This window comes from Hyperolius riggenbachi, chromosome 9 (assembly GCF_040937935.1).
Source record: "Hyperolius riggenbachi isolate aHypRig1 chromosome 9, aHypRig1.pri, whole genome shotgun sequence".
Taxonomy (NCBI): domain Eukaryota; kingdom Metazoa; phylum Chordata; class Amphibia; order Anura; family Hyperoliidae; genus Hyperolius; species Hyperolius riggenbachi.
The window spans coordinates 135448892-135472795 of NC_090654.1; the positions used below are offsets into that span (position 1 = coordinate 135448892).

Sequence of the window (23904 nt, forward strand, 5' to 3'; positions counted from 1 at the left end):
CTGGCAGCAATTTATTTTTTTTATACTGACAGTTTGTTTAGTAACACTGTGGAATGACTGTTTGGTGTGCACAAATGATATTGCAAGCAAGTTGAAATGTTTGCTATTCATCCTAATCATGTATTTGACATTCTATACAATGTATTTTATTGGGGGATATGGCAGCCACTGCTTTTTTTTCTAGCATACTTATCTGCAATGCTTCAGAGGCTTCTCTGATCCTTCTGGAGTCTTCCCCCCCCCCCCCCCCCCCCGCTAGTCGCTAGGACCCTCTTTGCGTCTGCATTGGGCAGGTGTACTGCAGCAGCACAGAGCAGCTCCTGCACAGAGGCGAAAACTGTGCATGATCAGTGCGGTGCTACTGCACAGGCACAGGGGCTGTCTTGCACCTGTGCATTGTGGCTGGGTTAACATATATCCAGTGCAGCATCTTACCTACTCCAATCACTTTCCCTTTACTGCACCTGCTTGATTACCCACACTTCCTGCATGTCCATGTGAGGATTCAAGTCCAGGATGGAGGTAAGTGACAGCAGGTGGCTGCAGCAGAGGAGGACAGATTGGAACATGTCGCTAGCCAGAATTTTGCCCCGTATTGAATAATTGTGCCTGTATGCAACTTTAGGCTTGGTGCACACCATGCTAGAGTGGTGGTATATCCATATAGAACAAATATGCTGTATTTCTCAGACATGTGCCACTCTGTGGGACGAATGGTATGGCATCCTCTGCCTGAAAAGTCATGCGGGGCAGGTTTTTGCATTGTGGAAAGACAATGGACAAATCCAGATATTTTGGTGCTGATGAGTGTTTGTTTTATGCAGGGGTCTGATATGTTTATCGGTGAGTCCATCACTGTTGGTTCTGGGAAGTGGTCTGGCAGTGTATCAAGGAGTTTGTGAGGATAGGCTGGTAACATTTTTAAGATGAAAACTGTTAAGTAAGGGTTAATCATGTGATAGATGTGACCTTGGGATACATCTGTCCGCTCAGTATCTGAGCAATACCTACTTCCCCTCAACACAAACAGGATGTAACGAGTAAGATCCTGTGGGCGCCCATTTTCCGGGTCCTTCAGAGTTGAAGCTGTAAAAGGTAAAGAGTTTCATTGCTTGTTACAACATGTGGGAAAAATTGTACAGACTTTTTCAAAAAGCGAGACTACCCGAGGGGGGCGGCGATTCTGTGATGGTGCTGATGATAAATGGAAAGCAATACATTTGCTGAACTGAATAAGTTTGTTGTGTAAGTAGAGATTCTGAGGACCTACCACTAAAATTACACTTTACATTAATCAGTAGAGGAAATATCAAAGGGGTGGGAGCCATGTTTGCCAGTTGTAAAATGAGGTATGCTTCATATTTGTACCCTTTTTTTTTTTTTTTTTTTTTTTTTTTTTTTTATGCATTTCCTACTGTATGCTCCATACTGTGTGTATTTCCTATTGTTTCATTTAGTCGCTCTGTTACTCGAATGGGTTCTGTCTGATTAAAAGCTGTCACTTTTTACTTGCCTGTAATCTTTGATGATGCTTAGTGCTCTGCAGAAAATCGCCAAGGCTTGGCACTATGCTATTGATACGTTATAGAAATTCCCTATAGAGTCTGTCCTGCAGTCCAGACCTATGCAGACAGCACATTGCAGGCCTTCTCAATAACATGACTGGCGTCAGGATACACAACTTAGTCTATCTGAGATTAACTTTTACTCATTGCATAATTGTGTTCCTTTCCTATTGTTTATAGGGCATTCCTCAAGCCAAATAACTTTTGTTTTAATACTCTAATTTCCTATAAACTAAACAAGCCTCGCCCACAGCTTTTCAGAGAGCCTTGGAATTTTCAGTAGCAAGGGCTCATGGGAGCTCAGTCTGGGTAGGAGGAGGGGGAGGTATTACTAGCGAGAGATTTCAGAGGCAGAGGGGAGGAGGAGGGAGATTAGGCTTTTTTTCACAGGCTGAGTGCTGAAGATGCAGAAAAGCTTGGCTGTGTGTAATGTTTACAAACAACATGGCTGCTGTCATTGTATCACAGGAAGAAATAATCATATTCTATTGAAGCTGTTTGCAGCTAGATTTGCTGTGTAAACCATCTAAACTTTAGATAAGCTATATAGACAAGTTCGTTTTTCATCTCGGATCCGCTTTAACTGATCGCATGTCTCATTATTTTCTAAAGGGTATTATTATGGTCAAAATTGTGCACAAAAAGAACAATTGTAGTAATTCCTATATTTTCCTATGGGAACATAGCAAAAGTTTAATCTCATTCATAAAATGTAGTCTTGGTGTAGGCAAAGACCTCCATCTCTTTTAAAGAGACTCTGAAGTGAGTCTAAGGTCCCCTTTTTTTTAACTTGTAGTTATGTGAAGCAGTATACCCCCGGCTAAAACGCCGCTATCCCGCGGCAAAACGAAGGGTTTTTACCCCCCCCCCCCCCCAAAATCCCCTCCGTGGTGCCCGAAGAACACTTCCTAAAGAGGCAGAGCTAAGCCCTGTAGCTCTGCCTCTCAACGCGTCAATCCCCGCTGATCGCCGCCTCTCCCCCGCCCCTGTCAATTTGCCTTCATAGAGAGGGCGGGGAGAGGTGGAGATCCGCCGGCAGATTGACACGCATGGAGGCAGAGCTGCAGCTCCTAGCTCTGCCTCCATGAGCAGCAAAATCCATGACAAGAAAGTTGGGGGTATTAACCCCTCATTTTGCCGTGTGATAGCGGTGTTTTAGCAGTTGTACTGCTTCACATAACTGCATGGTAAAAAAGGAAATTTAGGACTGACGTCAGTGTTTCTTTAAAGTGGATGAACTTTTACTCATTGCATAATTGTGTTCCTTTCCTATTGTTTATAGGGCATTCCTCAAGCCAAATACTTTTTTTGTTTTTGTTTTAATACTCTAATTCCCTATAAACGAAACAAGCCACGCCCACAGGTTTTCAGAGAGCCAAGGCACTTTCAGACAGTAGCAAGGGCTCATGGGAGCTCAGTCTGGGCAGCAGGAGGGGGAGGTATTACTAGCCAGAGATTTCAGAGGCAGAGGGGAGGAGGAGGGGGGATTAGGTTTTTTTGCTCAAGATGCAGATAAGCCTGCCTCTGTGTAATGTTTATAAACATGGCTGCTGTCATTGTATCACAGGAAGAAATAATCATATTCTATTAAAGCTGTTTGCAGCTAGATTTGCTGTGTAAACTAAATCTTAACTTTAGATAAGCTATATAGACAAGTTACTTGTTATAGTTAGTTTTTCATCTCGGATCCGCTTTAAGCAAGTTTTTAAACTATAATATACTGTACATATATACAATCATAATGATTTATTTAACCTAATGAGTTTTTCTATCTTGTAGAGATCTCACCCACCAACACTTTTACAAAATGGCAAACAAAGGACCTTCTTATGGACTGAGCAGAGAAGTGCAGATGAAGATTGACCAGAAGTATGACCCGGAGCTGGAGAACATCCTGGTACAGTGGATTAGCGCACAGGTCGGCCCTCAATCTGGCAAGCCAGAGGAGGTTGGCAAAGGCGGCTTTCAGAAGTGGCTAAAGGACGGCACTGTGAGTAGACTATATGAACCGTGCAGTGGTGGCTCCAAAATTTTTGGTGGCTGGCTGGTGGGGCCTATTTAGGTGATTTTCAAAGTGATGTTTGTATGACGACCTTAACACTTTTTTTTTTTTCCCTTTTTTTGCCTAACTCAGGTGATACAATTAAGGCTAACTAGTTCAGCAACGATGGGAACCAAATGTTAACATCACAAATAGAACTCTGAGGCTTTTGAGCAAAGCAAATTTCTTCAATAATAGCACTATCATTTTGACAAAGTTTCCTACAGATTTACTTAGCTAGCTTGCTGGCATGCTTTAATCCTTACTTGCTAGCAAGCTGCTCCTGTGAGGACAGATCAAAGACAAATAATTCCAGCCCCCCAGCCTGTGTCTCATGACTGTACAAGGGGGGGGGGGGGGGGGGGGGGGTGGTCAGGAGGGAGAGAAACTCTGTGTGTAATTTCTTATCTTAGTAGCTGAGCAATGCTGGAGACTAGAGCTTGTATTTTACAGACAGGAAGTTTTTATTGTGCGTATGCAAAATTTCCTGTCTGTAACATACAAGCTTTATAGTAGGTGCTCACAATACAATTTTCTGTTCGATTTACCTGCCAGATTGATTTTTTTTTTTCAAAATGTCCGAACTTAATTTCTATCGAATTTCTAATCTATTTTCCAATCGATTTCTGTTCACTTTTATGGTAATTGATCAGAAAATTGATCTACATTAAGATCAGACAAAAAAAATCGATCTTTCCCCTACTTACCCTGCCCAGTGGATGATGCTCCATCTTGTGCTCTCATCCCTCCTCCCATCCCCATAGAGACAGCGACATGTCAGTATGACACAGTTGCCCAGAATTGTGACTCTCGGAATCAGATTCTGAGTGTGTGTGTTTTGTATTTGATAGATCAATAGATTTTGCTGGCTGATGTGTTTTTAGGATACGTTTCTCATTGCCCCCAATGCATTGTTTCAGAGTCCATTTTCATTCCGCTGGGCTCCGCGGCCCAGAAAAATCGCTGCAGCATCAAGCTTGCTTGTTCAGCGGAACAGATCCGTTCGAATGGATGAATGAAAATGGATCCATGGGGTTAACATCCATTCACATGTTTGCGATCCGCGACTGGGCCGTTTTTTTAAAGCCAGTCTGAACCGAGCCTCAAAGGGAATGATTTATGATTTTAAAAAATGGGGGAATAAAAGTGTACAGTGCATGGATAGGTGTACTATATTTTCTGCCGTGCATCCATGTTCCAGGAGCATCTTGTACATGTTCCTCCCCAAATGGTGTCCTCCTGTATCCCCCCCCCCCCCCCCAATGTGTCCTCCAAGTGTCTCCCATGTCTACCCCATGTGTCCAACATGTCTCCTTCTTTGTCCCCAGCTCTCATCCTGTGCCCCCATGTATACCCCTTTCACCCCCATATGTCCCCTTCTGTCCCTCCACCATCCCCCCCCGTGTGCCTCCTCTCCCTCCTCCTGACCCCCAGCCACCCCCCCCCCCCCCCCCACCCGTGCTGCAGTTTATAGCGGCAACCTACCTCATCAATGCACCCGGTGGTTGCAGATCTCCGTGCTCTCCCTGCTAGCCTCCTCTTCCTCCGCCGTTTGTCTCCTGCCCCGCCCCCCGTGCTGTAGTGTATAGCGGCAGCTTTACCTTCCATGCGCCCGTGATGAATGCAGACATCCGTCTCCGCTCTTTCTCCCTGTTACATCCGGCTTGAACTGATCACGTCATCAGTTCAAGCCGCCTACTAGAGCGAGAAGTGTGGAGGATACGGATGTCTGCATTCATCACTGGCGCAAGGAAAGTAAGCTGTCGCTATACACTACAGCTCGGGGGGGAAGGGGGGGGGGGAGGCTAGGGGGGGGGAGCGCGGAGGTGGGAAATCACCGCTGGAGCATTGATGAGGTAAGTTGCCGGGGGGGGGGGGGGGCAGGAGACACAAGAGGAGGCAGAGGTATGCTGGCACAAAGGCAGGGAATCCCCAACCAACATGGCAGCGGCGCAGCGGGCGTTAGGAAGTAGAGGATTTCCTGCCTTTGCCGTATAAGATGCAGGGACTTGTGTGTCTTATAAAGACAGCAAATACGGTAATTCCCATGTGTGTATGACAGTTATTAATCATAAATGTGGCTTTACAAATGAGATTTCAGATTGTGACTACCGTAAAGCCCACTTAGTCACTTAAACGGGTTCTTTCGCGAAAAAGTAGGCAGTTAAAAAATGTGACAGATGACAGGTTTTGGGCCATTCCATCTTTTTAAGCGGGATTCTCAGGGCTTTCTTAATTTTCAACAGCATTTCCTGAACAGCAGTTTAACTGCCAAAATAGCAAGATACCAGCCGGCCTCCCTAATCACTTGCACACTATTAGGTCAGTTAGATTTTGCAACTGTTGTTCAGGAAATGCTGTTGAAAACAAACTGACCTAATAGTGTGCAAGTGATTAGGGAGGCCGGCTGGTATCTTGCTATTTTGGCAGTTAAACTGCTGTTCAGGAAATGCTGTTGAAAATTAAGAAAGCCCTGAGAATCCCCCTTAAAAAGATGGAATGGCCCAAAACCTGTCATCTGTCACATTTTTTAACTGCCTACTTTTTTCGCGAAAGAACCCCTTTAACCATTTCAGGTCACGGGTTGTTTTCACCTTATGGACGAGAGAACTTTTCACATTTCAGCGCTTCTCCCTTTTTTATTCCCCAATAACTTTATCACTACTTATCACAACAAAATGATCTATATCTTTTTTTTTTTTTTTTTTTTTTTTTTTTTTTTTATTTCTCCCCCCACCACCAATTATGCTTTCTTTGGGTGGTACATTATGCCAATAATGTTTTTATTCTAAATGCATTTTAATGGGGATGAGAAAAAAAAAATCATTTTTCAGTTTTCGGCCTTATAGTTTTAAAATAAAACATAAAACTGTGGATAAAAGCCACGTATTTTATTTGCTGATTTTCTCCTGGCTTTGCAATGTTTAAATTATATCCCTAGTACAATGTATGGTGACAATATTTTATTTGGAAATAAAGGTGCATTTTTTCAGTTTTACATCCATTACTAATTGCAAGCATATAATTTAATAATAATATACCCTCTTGACATACATAGTAAAATTACACCTACATACATTAGGCAGTACATTTTTTTTTTTTTTATTTCATTTGTCCACAAGATGTCCTCGCAATAAGTAAATATTATAATATTCCATAAATACGTTTAAATAGGAAGTAATGCGTGGCTGTGGTAAAACAGAAGTGACGCAGGCATCTTATTGATGCTGGCGATCACGGGCCTAGAGGGAAGATAAATGAATGGGAACAAAGTTCTCATTCATTAATCTAATGATCGGTGACGGGATAGGCGGAAACAAGCAAGCAGGAGGGAGCGCGGAGGCACCAATTGAGAATGATCACTGTTTTTGAATTAAAACAGTGATCATTCTCGCCAGACAAGCATGGATTGACTCAGGGGACTTTTGTCCCCTGCCACCAAAACCTCCTTTCGCCGGGACCATCGTGCGCTTCTGCTCACACGATCGTGTGCACAGCTCCCAAATTGCAGGGCCGTGAGTCTCTCATCCCTGCTGCTGTAGCGGCAGCAGTTGCGGATGTGAGACTTGCGACCCTGCGGCAGTAATGGTTAAAGAATAAAGGTATTTATACTGATGAAGACTTCTCTCATTTGAAGGGGCACTATGGCGAAAAATTTTTAACATTTTACAATATGTGCAAACATAAACAAATAAGTACATTTTATCCAGAGTAAAATTAGCCATAAATTACTTTTCTCCTATGTTGCTGTCACTTACAGTAGGTGGTTGTAGAAATCTGACAGAAGCGACAGGTTTTGGACTAGTCCAGACAGCAACTTAGGAGAAAAATCATTTATGGCTCATTTTACTCTGGAAAAAACGTATTTCTTATTTGTCTGTTTGCACATATTTTGAATTTTACAATTTTTCCCCATAGTGCCCCTTTGGATGCCTATTTGTATATCTGGATGCTGTCATCCTTTGTCTACGGTTTTAAACATTGTGAAGATTATGTTTAAACTAATCTACCTCAGTGCTTTGGTAATAGACAATGGATGACAGCCTCTGTTACTTGCAGGTAGAAGTAATTAGTTGAACTGTGGTTTTTGTCACATTGTGGGGCAAAAAAATAAATAAATAGGTGTACATACCTGTATAGGTACACTTTATTTTTTTTCTTCCTGTTTTTACCCATTGCATGTACCTGAATATAATCTTGTTGATGATGGACAGGGCTTACAGTGAATGTCTATCAAGCTGCTGAACTCCCATCTTCTTCCTATGCAGATACTGTGTCATCTCATCAACTCCCTTGCCCCCAACTCCGTGGCCAAAATTCAGACCTCTTCGATGGCGTTTAAACAGATGGAGCAGGTGTCCCAGTTCCTGAGAGCCTGTGAGAGATATGGCATCGCAGCACCTGACCAGTTCCAGACTGTTGACTTATGGGAAGGTAAGAAATTATGAAGTTTTTTTTTTTTTTTTTAAAGACCAATACCAGCCAAATATCAAAATTGAACACTTAGGTACATCTAGAACTGTATTAACTGCCACAGGTTTATAAAGCAAAGTCTATACTCATGAGCCACTTAGACAATTTGCTAAGGAAGACTGAGGCAGCTGTTGCCATGGAGAACCTAAACTGGAGGTGGAGCCTGTGTGATCTAGTACAAGAGTAGGAATAGCCAGACCATTCACTATTCGCTTCCTTGAGAAAGCCCTGTGGGCGGGGCAAAACTCATTGGTAGGCGTGGCTACCGCCGGAGTGCTCACGCTGGCCTACTACGTGCAAATGCCGGCACGCTGAACGATACTCCACACAGCCTGTTTCCCCAGCCGCTTAGACAACAGCTAAAAAGTCCCAGGCTACAGAGCCATTGAGTCTTTTGGATGGATGATGTCTTCTGGGATGGCCGCATGAACAACTCGACCCAGTGCACGGCAGGTCTGAAAGTCAAAGTGAACCGGAGTTCACCATCTAAGTACGCAAGTATCCTAAGCCACAATCGTGACGTCATATGTCTTGCAAAAGCCAGAATTAAAGCCAGCAATTGCGTGCCCTGTGGGGTGGATGTTCTATATGCTAGCCGCTATTTCATCACCATTCAATTTAAGTGGACTTTCAATGTGAGCAAGCGTCAGGAGGATCAGAATATCGTGCTGAGATTGTGTGGTTGGTCCACCATCTCGCTGCGTGTATGGTGTTGCGGTGGTGGGTGAGGACCTAGTTGACCCATCTAGTGCAGCGTTTTTTTGCATAGGCTAAGGCTGGGCGATTACGCTGCATGGATATATGGGTCGGGTCCCTTATAAAAATAGCTAGCGCTCCTGGCCAGGTAGTTGTTTTAAAGAGGAACTCCAGTGAAAATAAAAAAGTGCTTCATTTTTACAATAATGATGTATAAATGATTTAGTCAGTGTTTGCTCATTGTAAAATCTTTTAAATCCCCGATTTACATTCTGACATTTATTACATGGTGACATTGTTACTGTGGGCAGGTTATGTAGCTGCTCCGAGCTGTTTTGGCTGTTACAGACAGCTGTAAACAGCTAATTCCTGTCTGTGAACCTTGTTACATTGTAACAAACTGCCAAAAGTACCGTGGTACTCAGAACTTCTTGTGGGAGGGGTTTCAGCACAAAATCAGTCACACAGCGCCCCCTGATGGTCTGTTTGTGAAAAGCAATATATTTCTCATGTAAAAGGGGGTATCGGCTACTGATTGGGATAAAGTTATATTCTTGGTTGGAGTTTCTCTTTAAAGCGTCTGTTTTTAAACGTGTTGTGACATAACATTATGCAGCTAAGGCGAACAATAAAATTTTATATAAGTGCATGAGACAGCAATTGAAATTTTTGTAAGTTGCTAAGGAAGACCTCACTTTTTCCAAACCCTACAAATCCGCAGAAGTTTGCCACTGGCTGTGCTTTGGATATCTAGTGAACATACAGTAACTTGAAGGGCAATGCCCACCTTTTGGAGGATCACTTAAAATTTACATATACTTTAGGATTTAAAATATGTAATTTTTAAATTATTTCTTATAATACAAAACTAACACTAAATTGGAAAGGAGTGTAGCTTTTTGGAATGTGCTCCTTTATGATGGCATCCTTACTATTGCATTTGCTATTCTATCACTGTGCCGGAGGGAGGAATCAGCCTGGCTGACCCAGTTACCTTTAAGACTTTACCCACTAAAGACCTATTGACTACAGTGTTCTCCCCAGAATTTTTTTCCAGCCATGTGACATGGAAAAGTAGCCGGGTGGGGCGCGACAGGGGCATGTAAGGCCGGTGCAACTCTGCTTACAGCATAGGAGGAGGATAAGGAGGGCAAGCCGATGACAACCGGGTGCTCAGCAAAGTTAGCTGGGTGGAGCACTCGGCTAAAAAAGCCTGGTGGAGAACACTTAACTACTAGCATCATATTACTGTAGAGTCTAAGCTAACTAACAGGGGGCATCACCCTGCCATACGTCATTCAGGCTCTGACCTGCTGCTCAGTGCAGTGACCTAAGTGGGTAGGGGAAAAAAGTTTATGGATATTTAAAGGGGCACTATGGCTAAATTCTGTTTATATTATCATTTAATATAAGATATGTGCAATCATAGCAATGTGTAAGACTTGTATTATGGCTGAATAAAACTCTGTTTCAATATTGCTTTACCCTAAATCAGTGCTGGAGTCCCGTCGCCAGAGAAAGCTAAGCGACGCTGAACCGGCACATTCCATTCTGCAGGAGGAGGCTGCCTTATCAGTCGTTTCATCTGAAGTTGTAATCTCCCCCTTTGATGTATCAGGAGAGGTTTCACCCAACGTCTAACTGCACATTAGTGCTGTTACAGCTCCTCTGATCTGCCGTACGTCTCAGGACAATGATGTACGGCTCTAATGAAAAACATGCTCCCTGCTGAGGCCCCCCTTCAGAGACACAAGCAGGACACTAGCTACACAGCACTTGCGTGTGCTGAATCAAGATGCTGAAATCCTGTGCATAAGAAGAGAAGCTGGTCTCCATGGCAACTGACAACAAGTGGTGACCCTGCCTGTGCCAGCTTCTCTGAAGGGGGGCCTCAGCGGGGAGCATTTTTTTTCATCAGAGCCGTAAGTAGGGTTGCCAGGTGTCCGGTTTTAGACCGGACAGTCCGTTTTTTGGCCGCTGTGTCCTGTCCAAAAAGGCATGTTAAACCGGACAATTAAGATGTCCGGTTTTATGCCTTTTGCCACTTGCCGCCACCTGTCCGCTAGCGCTGCGCGACCGCTGATTCGCTGCCTGGCTGTCAGTCAAAGGCACAGCCAGCCAGCTTACGCGGCGTAAGTTACGCCAGCTTAAGTACCGCCGCCGAGCCCGCGCTTCCCGACGTTGCTACGGCAACGCCAACGCTGCGTTGCCAACGCATGCATGACGTGCGTCACTCACGTCATTTGCAATGCGATTCTGCATCTGCGAAGGAAGCAGGGTAAGGTCAGGAGTCTGGAGATATGGTGAGTGAGTGACCCATAATTCTCTGGTTGTATTTCCGCTCTTTGTGTGCATTGGCTCCGCTCTATCTCCCCTCCGTATAGTCCAGGCGTGACTTTCAATCTCATTCAATCTCGCCTGAGCCCGCTGCTTACTATACTTTACACTTGAATTCATACTATTGTACAACGCAATTTATACTGTTATACTGTTATATTTGCTCAAAATGTGTACATGTATGCGCAGATTTATATTTTAACTTTATGCCTATGTATGTCCACTTTATTGTTCTCAATAAAAAATTTTGGTGGGAAAAATTTTTTTTTTTTAAAACTTCCCGCAAGAAATCGACCACTTCACTGTGCAAAAACGCCATAAATGCATTGCATTATTTGCATAGTTTTCCAGTTTTGTAATAGTTTTCTGCTCTGTCTCTTATTATGTGCATTTACTGGTGAAAAGCGGTCTCTTTATTATGTGCATTTACTGGTGAAAAGTGGTCTCTTATGTGCATGTACTGGTGAGGACAGTTAGTGACAAGGCTATGTACTCTTTAATGTGCTGCTGAAGATGTCAGTGCGATATAAATACTGTAAAAAACATTTTTTAAAAAGCCCATTGCTTAGCCCCACTCTACATAAAAGTGCGCTTCTGACTCCGCCCCTAACTCCACCCCCTGTCCGGTTTTCTCCATCAGCCGACCTGGCAACCCTAGCCGTAAGTCATTTATTGTCCTGAGACTTCCAGCAGATCAGAGGAGCTGTAACAGCACTAATGTGCAGTTAGACGTTGGGTGAAACCTCTCCTGATACATCAAAGGGGGAGATTACAACTTCAGATGAAACGACTGATAAGGCAGCCTCCTCCTGCAGAATGGAATGTGCTGGTTCAGCGTCGCTTAGCTTTCTCTGGCGACGGGACTCCAGCACTGATTTAGGGTAAAGCAATATTGAAACAGTTTTATTCAGCCATAATACAAGTCTTACACATTGCTATGATTGCACATATCTTATATTAAATGATAATATAAACAGAATTTAGCCATAGTGCCCCTTTAAGAAAGATTTCAGACTTATAAAACACATCTGCTAGTATGCAAACTCCTATATGTTGCAGGTAACATGTTACATGTGCAAATGTACAGCTACATGAAGTTGCTCCCCACTTATCAGGTGCTGCGAAGTCACTTCCACTACAAGCCTTTATCAGTATTCAGCTGGGCTGTGGTTATTCAGTTTAAAATGGGATTAAAAAAATAGTTTGCTTAATAATACATTTTTGAAGACAGATGTCAAGAGAGTCAACACAAAGTAAAAGGGAAGTAAGTCTGTAAAGCCAACACAAACTCAAACTGTAAACTCAAGGTTTAGCAGCGCAAAAATGTATTTTCCAATTACTTTAACAGCAGTATTAGTGATTGACTGAGTCCTAGCCACATCCATATCCACTTGAAGCTGCATCAATATGGCTCTAGCCGGATAACCTAAAACGCAGGCCACAAACGGTAAATTTAGACATGCAGGCTAGAGAGGAATCCTGTTGTGGGAATCCAGCGTGTGTACAAATGTCCCCAAGTATAAATTATAGTGACTCACAAAATGCATGGTTACCCTTCATACCCTGTGTGCCAGAATCTGCTCTATAATGAACCAGGCCATTGCCCCTCCTCCTCATAGCAATTGTATGCATTGATCTGGTATACCAGATTATTGCATCTGAACAGCACTCTTTTTCCACAGTGCTTCGCAAGCTCAGTCTTAACAGATGATTTTATATGCAACATTAGCCAGGTTTAATCTGGCTTTTGAGATCCACCTAGAGTTCTGTATACTATAGGCATCCAACTTGGATGCTAATTCAAAGACGTGTATGAAAACAACCAGCACTACGAGAGTTACAGTCCTCCAAGTACAAAAGGGGTAATGTGAGTTGTTGGCAGGGAAGGGGTGTATCAAGTCACAAACTGCTACCTCAGAAATGGATTCTGCGTGCTCATGATTGGATGTAGATATGATATTAATAAAGTAGAGGTAGTAGACAATCAGGCACTGCAGCAATGTCAAATTTATTCTGTGTTCAAATGTTCAGCAGTATATTCCAAACAAGATGCTGTATATGGTGGTAGGTGAGTGAGTCACAATGACAAAGTTGTTGCACACAGTGCCAAAAATCAACATTTGCTTTATCCTACCAGTACTGAGGCAGATGGCGTTGGGTGTAGGGCAAAAAACGGGCAGGTACCCACCACCATTCTGCTGAACATCTGAACACGGAATAAATTTGACATTGCTGCAGTGCCTGATTGTCTATCTCTATTGATATCAACTTGGATGCTAGCTGTCTTCCAATGCAAGAAAGGAAGGTATTCATGCAACTGCTATCTTAATTTCTCATTTTAAATGTTGCCTCCTGAAATATTTTCTTTTTTCATCATAGGCAAAGACATGGCCAGCGTTCAGCGGACCTTGATGAACTTGGGTAGTTTAGCTGTAACAAAAAATGATGGCTATTTCCAAGGAAACCCCGACTGGTTCCCCAAGTAAGTAGATTATTCAAGTTCTAAACTTCTCTCACTTTTTAAAGTAAATTAGGCGTTTTGTTAGGCCATAGGCGTTTGTTCAGTTATGGAAATAAGAGGCAGTTTTCTTCAGTTTTAGGCCTGTAGCAGACTGAAAAGCATGCTTGATGACATCCCCAAGGGGTATTGTGTTATACAGACAAACTAACCACTATGCAATTTGATCCTGCACTCACATTACCTATATCCACTTAGGAAGTGCCTGCAAATAGCTGAATACTTTATGGAACCTGAACATTAACCACATAAGAAAACCTACTCACAATTACTCAGAAAAAATAAGCATGAAAAGCTCATACATTTATTTATTTTTGATTTTTAAAGCGCCAAAATATTCTGTGTCGCTGTACAAACTAAGAGACAAACATGGGGTACAAAATAATATAGACCATGTTATACACCAATATACAAGATACAGAGTTGGTACAAAATACAGAACTGGTAACTACAGTGACAAAATGAATATGAATAAATGTGTAACAAACTCCAAGACAAAAGTGAGAGCCTTACCCTTGCAAGCTTACAATCTACATCATAAATAAGAAACCTTCAAATTTTCTGATGAATTTTGCCAGGAAGGCATACTGAAGCAGACCGAGCTCTTGAACAGCACACAATGAAAAGTCTTTATTACACATATACCGTATTTTCCGCCGTATAAGACGCACTTTTTCTCCCCCCAAAATGGGGAGAAAAAGTCCCTGCGTCTTATACGGCAAAGGCAGGGAATCCCCAACTTCCGAACGCTCGCCGATATGAACCGCCGACCCGCCGACATGTTGGGGATTCCCTGCCTTTGTGTCCACTTCCCCCTTGCGTCTCCTGGTCCCCGTGCTGCAGTACATGGCCGCAACTTACCTAGTCAATGCTCCCGCGGCGATGTCCGACCTCTGCGCTCCCCCCCGCTAGCCTCCTATCCCTCCCCCTCGTCTCTCCTGGCCCCCCCTGTTCTGTAATGTATGGCGGCAGCTTACCTTCCAAGCGCCCGCGGTGAATGCAGACATCGGTCTCCACGCTACTTCTCGCTCTTGTGTCCGGCTTGTACTGATGACGTCAGGGGGGGCCAGGAGAGACTAGGGGGAGGGAGAGGAGGCTAGCGGGGGGGGGGAGGGAGAGGAGGCTAGCGGGGGGGGGGGAAGCGCAGAGGTCGGACATCGCCGCGGGAGCATTGACTAGGTAAGTTGCGGCTATCTATGCACTGCAGCACGGGGGACCAGGAGACGCAAGGGGTGGGAGAGAAAACATGCCGGGGAGAAGGGGACACATGAAGGAGATAGGGGGAATGTATGGGAAGGCACACTGGGGACATGGAGGCACACTGGGGACATGGAGGCACACCCACTGGGGACATGGAGGCCCACTGGGGACATGGAGGCCCACTGGGCACATGGGGAGGCCCACTGGGCACATGGGGAGGCACACTAGGCACATGGGGAGACATATTGGACATATGGGGCAAACATGGGTGACACAGGAGGACACATGGGGGAACACAGGAGCACACATCAGGACACATGGGGAGACACGAGGACACCATTTGGGCTAGAACATGTACAAGACGCTCCTGGAACATGGACGCATCAGGTTTAGTATGTATATTTTTTTCCCCTGGTTTTTGCCCTCTAAACCTAGGTGCGTCTTATATTCCGGAGCGTCTTATACGGCGCGAAATACGGTAGTTGCCAGGAAGGTTTGCCCCTATAGATTACTAGGCAATCCACTTTGTCATCAAATAGTACTGTATAGCCATGTGTTGAAATTAAGCAGTTTCCATAAAGTTTATGTAGCTTGTGGTGCCCAATCAAAGCACTCTGCTAGATATAGAAAAATATTTAATATATAGTCTCCTTTGAGTGTCAGGAATAAGTACATCAGAAGCAAATCTGAAACCGACACGGTTGTTTTTTGAAGTTTTGTCCACAAACTATAACTAAAGAGGGAGGATCCAGCCTTAAAGGGAGGGTTCACGGAGTTGGTTAAAAAAAATTAAAAATACTAATCCACTTATCTGGGGCTTCCTTCAGCCCGTGGCAGGCAGGACGTGCCCTCGACGCCGCTCCGGAGGCTCCCGGTCTTCTCCGGTGGCTCACCCGACCTGGCCAGGCCGGCTTCCAGGTTGGGTTCTTGTGCGCTCCAACGTGTGTCTCACGTGGTCGCGCTGACGTCATCGGACTTCTTCCAGGCTGTACTGCGCAGGCACAGTAGATCTGCGCCTGTGCATTACAGTCCGTAGGACGTCCGATGACGTCAGCCAACCTCCCCTATTATTAGGGCAAAGGCAGCAACAAACTAGCAAAGTTCGCCAATTGTATTTAAATTCAATAAATGCAGCAGTCAGACTGATCAACTCCTCTCATCGCAGTGCCTCTACAACTCCCCTCTGTAAAGCTCTCCACTTGCTCCCATCCGCTTCAGGACCAATTTCCAAATTTTGTGCCAGACCTCCATCTCTGATCTTGTCCACAGGCACAAACAGCCCGCCCCCTCCGATCCTCCAACAACCTGTGCCTGTTCGCACCACTCATATTTCATCCCCATGCACGATTGCAGGACTTTACTAGGGCTGCCACCACTCTCTGGAACTCGCCCCACCTTCAATACTTTCAAACGAGCCCTTGAGACTCACCTTTTTGTACTCGACCATCTGATTTGGTTATTATAATCGAATCGGATAAAAATCGGTGTTGCCAAGTGCAGGCCCGACCGACAATCAGACTAATTTCTGTCCCAAAATTGGTCGCATAGTCAATCACACATGCTGCAAGATGTTGGGCCAACTTGCTTGATCGAACGTGCTGCTGTAACTGCATGCAATTTCGGGTGATTGATAAATGCGAGGAAACCTTCAATGCTGACTCACTCTAATGTTAAGTGTGTGCACCCCCCCCCCCCCCCCCGATGCCCAGTGCCAGTTATACTTTACCTGTCCGCGGCCTCCACTTGTCGTCTGCTGTCCATACACGCCCCACCTGTTACCTAGTTGGGGCGTATGTGGCATCACACACGTGGCCACGTTACAAGGCAACCATGTGGGATATGTGTATGCAGCCTGCAGGGACAGGTGGAGGTCACGTAAAGGTAATGCATAACAGGCACTGAGCACCCGGGGGGAGTAGCACTTCACATTAGAGAGAAAGTGGCGAGGCAGCAGATGTGGTGTCACAAAGCCGATTCCGGATCAATTTCAGTATGAAAACGATCGGGAATCAGCCTGCGGTGTATGGGCAGCTGACAGATCTCTCTAATTAGATTCGATTAACCTCCTTGGCGGTCTGTTGAAACCACCAGGGGGCAGCGCAGCACATTAATTTTTTTTTCTTTTTTGTTAAATCATGTAGCTAGCCTAGCGCTAGCTACATGATAGCCGCTGTACAGCGGCATTCCCCCTCCCCTCCCGATTGCCTCCGGTGATCAGAGCAAACAGGAAATCCCGTTCAGAATGGGATTTCCTGTTTGGCTTCCCCCGTTGCCATGGCAACGATCGGGATGACGTCATCCACTTCATGGCGCACGGGGGAGTCCCGATCCACCCCTTAGCGCTGCCTGGCGCTGATAGGCCAGGCTGCGCAAGGGGTCTGGGGGGGCGTGGCGGGTAGCGGAGAATCGGCGCGGAGGCGATTGTAAAGTACACGCAGCTTACCACCAGGGAGGTTAAGAGAGAGCTTTGTCTTTTGGTCAAATCTGCCTATCATCGCCAGATGTATGGCTACCTTACGAAAATTACCCTGGTTGAGGGGTTGGGATGCCCACAACTCGTAAGAGGCTCTGCTGAAAAGGACAGAGGTTTTCATGGGGTAGGGTTATCAGATCATGAGAGTAGAGCATGTGGAATTTATTCACTACTTTAGAAATATTATCTAAAAAATGTATCACATTGTTTAATTTGCTTCTTAATTTCTATACTGATTGTCAAATTTTTTTCCCCCACTAGAAAATCCATGGAGAACAGACGTGATTTCTCCCAAGACAAGTTAAAAGAAGGCCAAAGTGTCATCGGCCTACAGATGGGCACCAATAGAGGTGCTTCCCAGTCTGGAATGACCGGCTATGGCATGCCAAGGCAAATCCTCTGACCGCTCAAACCTGCTGAACCTCCTGGCCTAAACCGGGACACCTCAACCACTCATCTCCCAGCTCTTTCCTCTCTACACCCGACTCCTTTCAATTGGAATTTTCACTTCACGGGCAGCATCTTGGGCCCCCCAATACAGCTGAATGTCAAGTCTGCTTAATTGGCTAGATGGAAGTGCTAAGGCCATCTGCTTCTCATGGGTTGCCCTCCGTTGCATGTCGTGTTTAGAAAGCAAGAAGCCCATTTTTTTTCTAGGGGGAAGTATTTAATTAGGGGTGTGGGATGTTTAAAATTTTTTATAGTTTAAAAAATATTAGATTTTTTTTTTGGGGGGGGGGGGGGGGGGGGTACTTTGCTGTGCCTTGACATTCCACTAGTGCCTGCTGTTTTTGTTTTGCTTTTTCATTTTATTGATGACCAACTATAGAGCACCTTTTTACTAAAATTAAATTGGGTAATTTTATTCTATGATTTTCTTTGTTTGGTTCTGATTTTGTGGCTGGTTGGAAGGATCTCCCACAATGCTTTGCAGCATCTCCATGGCTGACAATTATCCACTCAGCATTAGTTAAAAAGGGAACACGAATTTTAACTATAGATTCATTCCAGGGAAGAAAAAAAGACTGGGGTGGGACCTTTGCATCCTTTGGCTCTGCTGTTTGATCAACTTCAGTTTTGATGCTGATACATTTACTTGTGATCCAAATAAAAGACCAATCTATGTTTATAATTTTTGAGTCTTGTCATAGGTGGGAAGGAAGAAGCTTAAAGAACAAGTGACATCCATGCTAACCTAGAAATAAACACATATACAAGTAGAAAAATACTAGTTCTACTTACATAACAGATGTATTGCACTGTCCACGTTATGATTCCTGTGAATTGTATAAATGAAAAGCAGAGAATCCTATTCTAGACCGTTTCCATCTTGGTTACCTTTGACCTCCTGACATAATTTCCTCCCTCACTTTTTTCTCCTCTTGCTAATGTATACGGTACCCGCCCTCCTCCCAGAGTCTTCAGACACTCCCACTGAGGCAAGGTGTATGTCGGGACACAGAGAGGGTAAAGTGGATGGCGGGAGGGTCGGTGCACAGAGCGAGCCAAGTGGATAGTGGGGAAGTCAAAGGTACGGAGAGAGCCAGGTGGATAGTGGGAGAGTCGGGGCATAGAGAATCAGGTGGATAGCAGGCAAGTCAGGACACAGAGAGCCAGGTGGATGGTGGGAGAAGTCAGGACACAGAGAGCCAGGCAGATAGCGGGGAAGTCAGAGCACAGAGAGAGCTAGGTGGATAGCGGGGAAGTCGGAGCACAGAGAGAGTCAGGTGGACAGCGGGGAAGTAGGAGCACAGAGAGAGACAGGCGGACAGCGGGGAAGTAGGAGCACAGAGAGAGACAGGCGGACAGCGGGGAAGTCGGAGCACAGAGAGAGACAGGCGGACAGCGGGGAAGTCGGAGCACAGAGAGAGTCAGGTGGACAGCGGGGAAGTAGGAGCACAGAGAGCCAGACGGATAGTGGGGAAGTAGGAGCACAGAGAGAGCCAGGCGGATAGCAGGAAAGTCAGGGTACAGAGAGAGCCAGGCGGATAGTGGGGAAGTCAGAACACAGAGAGAGAGCCAGGCGGATAAAGGGGAAGTAGGAGCACAGAGAGAGCCAGGCGGATAGCAGGAAAATCAGGGTACAGAGAGTGCAAGGTGGATGGAGGGAGGGTCAGGGCACAGAGACAGCAAAATGAATGGCAGGAGGGTCAGGGCACAGAGAGAGCCAAGTGGAAAGCGAGGAAGTCTGGGTACGGAGAGAGCCAGGTGGATGGCGGGAGGGTCAGGGCACAGAGTGCCAAGATGAAAAGTGAGTGCAGTCTAAAGGTATCCATTAACTGTACATTTCTACAGCCAATCAATCGTTCCTGATTGCGGTAGTATGGGAGCAATCGGTCGTGCCCATTAACGCCCAAATTACGCTAATTAGATCAGATCAATGGGATTGATCCGAAAAACAGATCAATTTGGTTAGCGGGAATTCAACAGTTAATGGACATGATCAATCCGTTACTGCAACAATCAGAAACAATTGATCGGCTGCAGGATAGTACCGTTAATGTTCACCTTTAGACTGCTAAACATGGGAGAGGTAAAGGGGACACTATAACATTTTAAATTAATACAGTATATACAAACTGATTGCACAAACCTACATATAATACAGCACTACAAACACACTCAGCAATATAATAATAGAAAGACACACATTCCTCCAGACTTATCCCCTCCTCAGCACAGTTACACAGGATAATGGAGGCTCGTTTTGACTGCTGCTGTGTGTGAGGAAGGCTGGATGCATACTGGTCTCTGATACAGAATCCAGGGAACACACAGGAAATACTGGCTGCTGTAGATTCAGAAAGCCTGTGGGAGGAGAGGATGGGTAACATGAGATGTAGACTGTCGGAGGAAGACAGCGTCTCAAAAAGTGTCCTCTGTGCAAAGAGGCTGTGGTCTTTTTACCATAGACAATGAATACAGTGCCAGGCTACAAAAAAATGGCTTCCGCTGTTGATGGCAGACCAGGCAGATACCTGTAAGTTCTGGCCAGCTGCCCGCATTGTGCCCTTCAGGTCTGGCGCTCTAGGCTATGGGCTTTGTACAGATCCGGCCAAGGGCATTAGTAAGCATATATTGAAGTACATAAGCCATGGGAGCTACATCACTTCTCCTATGTCTTCCATGATCCTTCTCTGGTGTCCTAAAGCCTTCAATTTTAATTGGCAAATAATTGGCCGATTTTACCACCTGCATGTAGTATGGGGGTCCACAAACCTGTAATTTTTTTTTTTAGTTACCATAGATACCCACATAGAGGGAAGCCTCTAGATAGTGCAGAGCCTTCCCATGTTCACCTCAACCAAACGCTGCTGACCGGGGCCCTGTTCTTGTTTGCGGTTGGCCACCTTTCTGTGTAAAAGCGTGACCATACTGCACATGCCAGAACTTGCGCAGTAGTATTCAGCCGCTCATGAACAAACCACTTTTGATTAATACTCAGGCGTAGTGAACATCAAATTTTCGGTTCACGAATGCGAACTTATCACAAATGTTTGCAAACCGTCAATTTGCAGCAGGCTCCATAGATTTAAATGGCAGCTGAACGGCCACTGACTTTAGCAGTTAATAGCAAAGCCCCCATACATGCTTGAAACACCAAATTTGCAGGGTATATGAAGGACAGTGGGTAAAAGAGGAAAAAAACTTCAAAAAGACCTTATAGTTTTTGAGACAATCGATGTTAACTAAGCCTTTTGGGCGTAGCTGCTACATCCAAAAGGCTGCTGCTTGCTGCCACGGGTGATCGGGCACGCTCCCGCAGCAGTCCATTAGCCCGGAGATTAATGAATGGAAACACAGTTCCCATTCATTGATCTAAGTCCTTGTTAGAAAGACACATCCCCCTCTTCACTTCCTGTAAGTGTACAATACACTTACAGGATGCCAAAAAGACTGAAGCCATCTTGTGGCCAAATGGTAAAATTACACCTACATAGATTTTAAAGGAGAGGTCCAAGGTAAAACAAAAATCAAAATCCACTTGCCTGGGGCTTCTTCCAGCCCATGGCAGCCGTCCTGTGCCCTCGCTGCAGCTCCGCTCACTACCGGTGGACTCCACTGAAGAAGCCGACCTCGCCAGGTCAGCTTCATATGCACTCCACTGCGCGGGTCACGTGGTGTAGCCGACGTCATCCGGTCTCTACTGCGCAGGCGCAGAACTACTGCGCCTGCACAGTAGAGACCTAATGACATCGGCTACATCACGTGACCCGCGCAGTGGAGTGCACATGAAGCGGACCTGGCGAGTTCGGCTTTTTCAGCGGAGGACACTGGCAGTGAGCGGAGCTGTGGCGAGGGCACAGGACGGCTGCCGGGGGCTGGAGGAAGCCCCAGGTAAGTGGATTTTGATTTTTGTTCTACCTTGGATGTATCCTTTAATTTAATAAACATTACCACACTTACATTTATAATTACCTAATTACTTACCACACACTCCTAAAAATACCCCAATAAAACTTTAAATAAAAATTTTAAAATACAATAAAAAAAACAAAAACAAATGGTTACTTTAGGATCTGAACTTTTTTAATATGCATGTCAAGAGGGTATATTATATATTTTTTAAATGAGCTTGTAAATAGTGATGGATGCAAAACAGAAAAAAATGCACCTTTATTTCCAAATAAAATATTGTCGCCATACATTGTGATAGGGACATAATTTAAATGGTGTAACAAGCGGGATAAATGGGCAAATAAAATACATGGGTTTCAATTATGGTAGCATGCATTATTTTAAAACTATAATGGCCGAAATCTGAGAAATAATTATATTTCTTTCATCTTAGCAAAATGTGGCAGAAAAAAAACAAGATATAGATAATTTCGTTTTGATCGGTGGTGATAGTTATTGGCAAATGAATGGGAGGTGAAAATAGCTCTGCCCAAGCCTCTGTAACCCCTTCTCCCCATGTTGGCGAGGATAGCCAGAATGTGGAGCCCCGGCCGCGTGGTGCTTTGCACACTGAGCTATTCCAGCCGGGGTGGACCATGGTATGGGGGGCTCTGAGGAAGAGGGGTGGCCACGCCTCCCCCTTAAAAACTATTAGTTCTTAAAAAAAAAAAATCTTGTACCTACTGTCCTCCACATACCCTGCAAATTTGGTGTTTCCAGCATGGAGGGGGGCTTTATTAACCGCTAAACTCTGCTGCCATTGACTTCAATGTAAGGTCCATTTGAAAAAAAAATTGCGTTATAGCAACCTCCATATCCCTCTTGCTTTAGGTTCCCTTTATTTATTTCCTTTTAAGCAATGCAGACTGCCTTGCTATCCTGCTGACCCTCTGCCTTTATACTTTTACTACCATAGACCCTGAACAAGCATGCAGATCAGATGCTCTGACTGAAGTGTGACTGGATTAGTTGCATGCTTGTTTCAGGTGTGTGATTCAGACACTATTGCAACCAAAGAGACCAGAAGGACTGCCAGGTATTGCTTAAAAGAAAATAAATGTGGCAGTCTTGCTTTAGGTTCCCTTTAAACGTGAACAGCGAACAACCCAAGTTCGACGGCGACCTGTTTGGGCCATCTCTACTTAGGTGTGGCCGTACTGAGGGGAGCGCGGTCACATGAACTTATCAGACAACCTGGCCTCAATTCACTAAGCTTATCTCCTGTATTTAATAACATTTCTAAAGTTGTTACCATGGTGATAAGGCATGTAGATTTCAGGAAACATTTTACCTCAGGCAAACCTAAAGTTAACTCTTCAATCCTTAAAATAACTCCAGAGTTAAAGACAGGCTGTTAATTAACTGCGTGTGAAAATAACTACAAAGGAGGTAAATTAACTACAGAGGAGGTAACGTAAGGAATGAAGAGATAAGATAACTCTCTCTCACTGTGTGGAGGTACGTTTTCTCTTGCCTTATTATCTCCAGCATGATCTTAGTGAATTGAGGCCATTGGCCTTAATTCACTAAGATCATGCTGGAGATAAGGCAAGAGAAAACAAGAGTTGTCTTATCTCTTCATTCCTTAAAGGGGCCCATACACTCAGCCGATTATCGGCCAATCGATCGCCCGATCGATTTGCGGCCGATTTCAATCGATTTCAATCAATCAATGGAAAATCTAGGTGGATCTGTTGAGATGGCTTATTTTGCATTGGACCTAATGGAAATCTGATGGCAAACAAATGCCGTCAGATCGATTTTCAATAGATTTCACACTGCAATCTATTGGAAGTCTGTTCCTAGTAAAAAATGTTCCTAAACACATCAGATAGATCCGAGATCTATCTGATGATCTAGTTGCTGCTAATCTAACGAGTGTATGGCCAATTAAGTTACCTCTTCTGTAGTTAAGTTTCCCTGTCTGTAGTTAAGTTGCCTCCTCTGTAGTTATTTTCAGAATTGTGGAGTTATTTTAAAGAGGATCTGTAACATCAAAAGATCCCCTGGGGGTACTCACCTCGGGTGGGGGAAGCCTCCGGATCCTAATGAGGCTTCCCACGCCGTCCTCCGTCCCTCAGGGGTCTCGCTGCAGCCCTCCGAGAATCATGACGTCAATATTTACCTTCCTGGCTCCTGCGCAGGCGCTCTGACGGCTGTCGGCTCCGAACTACACGGAAATACCCGATCGCCGTCGGGTCTG

The 23904-nt window shown here is 44.8% G+C and overlaps 1 protein-coding gene across 1 annotated transcript in view; it reads left to right on the top strand.

The window, feature by feature from the left end:
• TAGLN2 (transgelin 2) overlaps positions 1 to 18007 on the top strand; it is an 80691-nt gene extending 62684 nt beyond the window's left edge. Inside the window, exons 2-5 of the mRNA XM_068251709.1 lie at positions 3345 to 3555; positions 7875 to 8040; positions 13492 to 13594; positions 17565 to 18007. Of these exons, the coding sequence (XP_068107810.1) occupies positions 3373 to 3555; positions 7875 to 8040; positions 13492 to 13594; positions 17565 to 17706 (594 nt within the window). The 5' untranslated portion in view covers positions 3345 to 3372 and the 3' untranslated portion in view covers positions 17707 to 18007. The remainder of the gene's footprint in view (positions 1 to 3344; positions 3556 to 7874; positions 8041 to 13491; positions 13595 to 17564) is intronic.
• The last annotated feature ends 5897 nt before the right edge of the window (positions 18008 to 23904 follow it).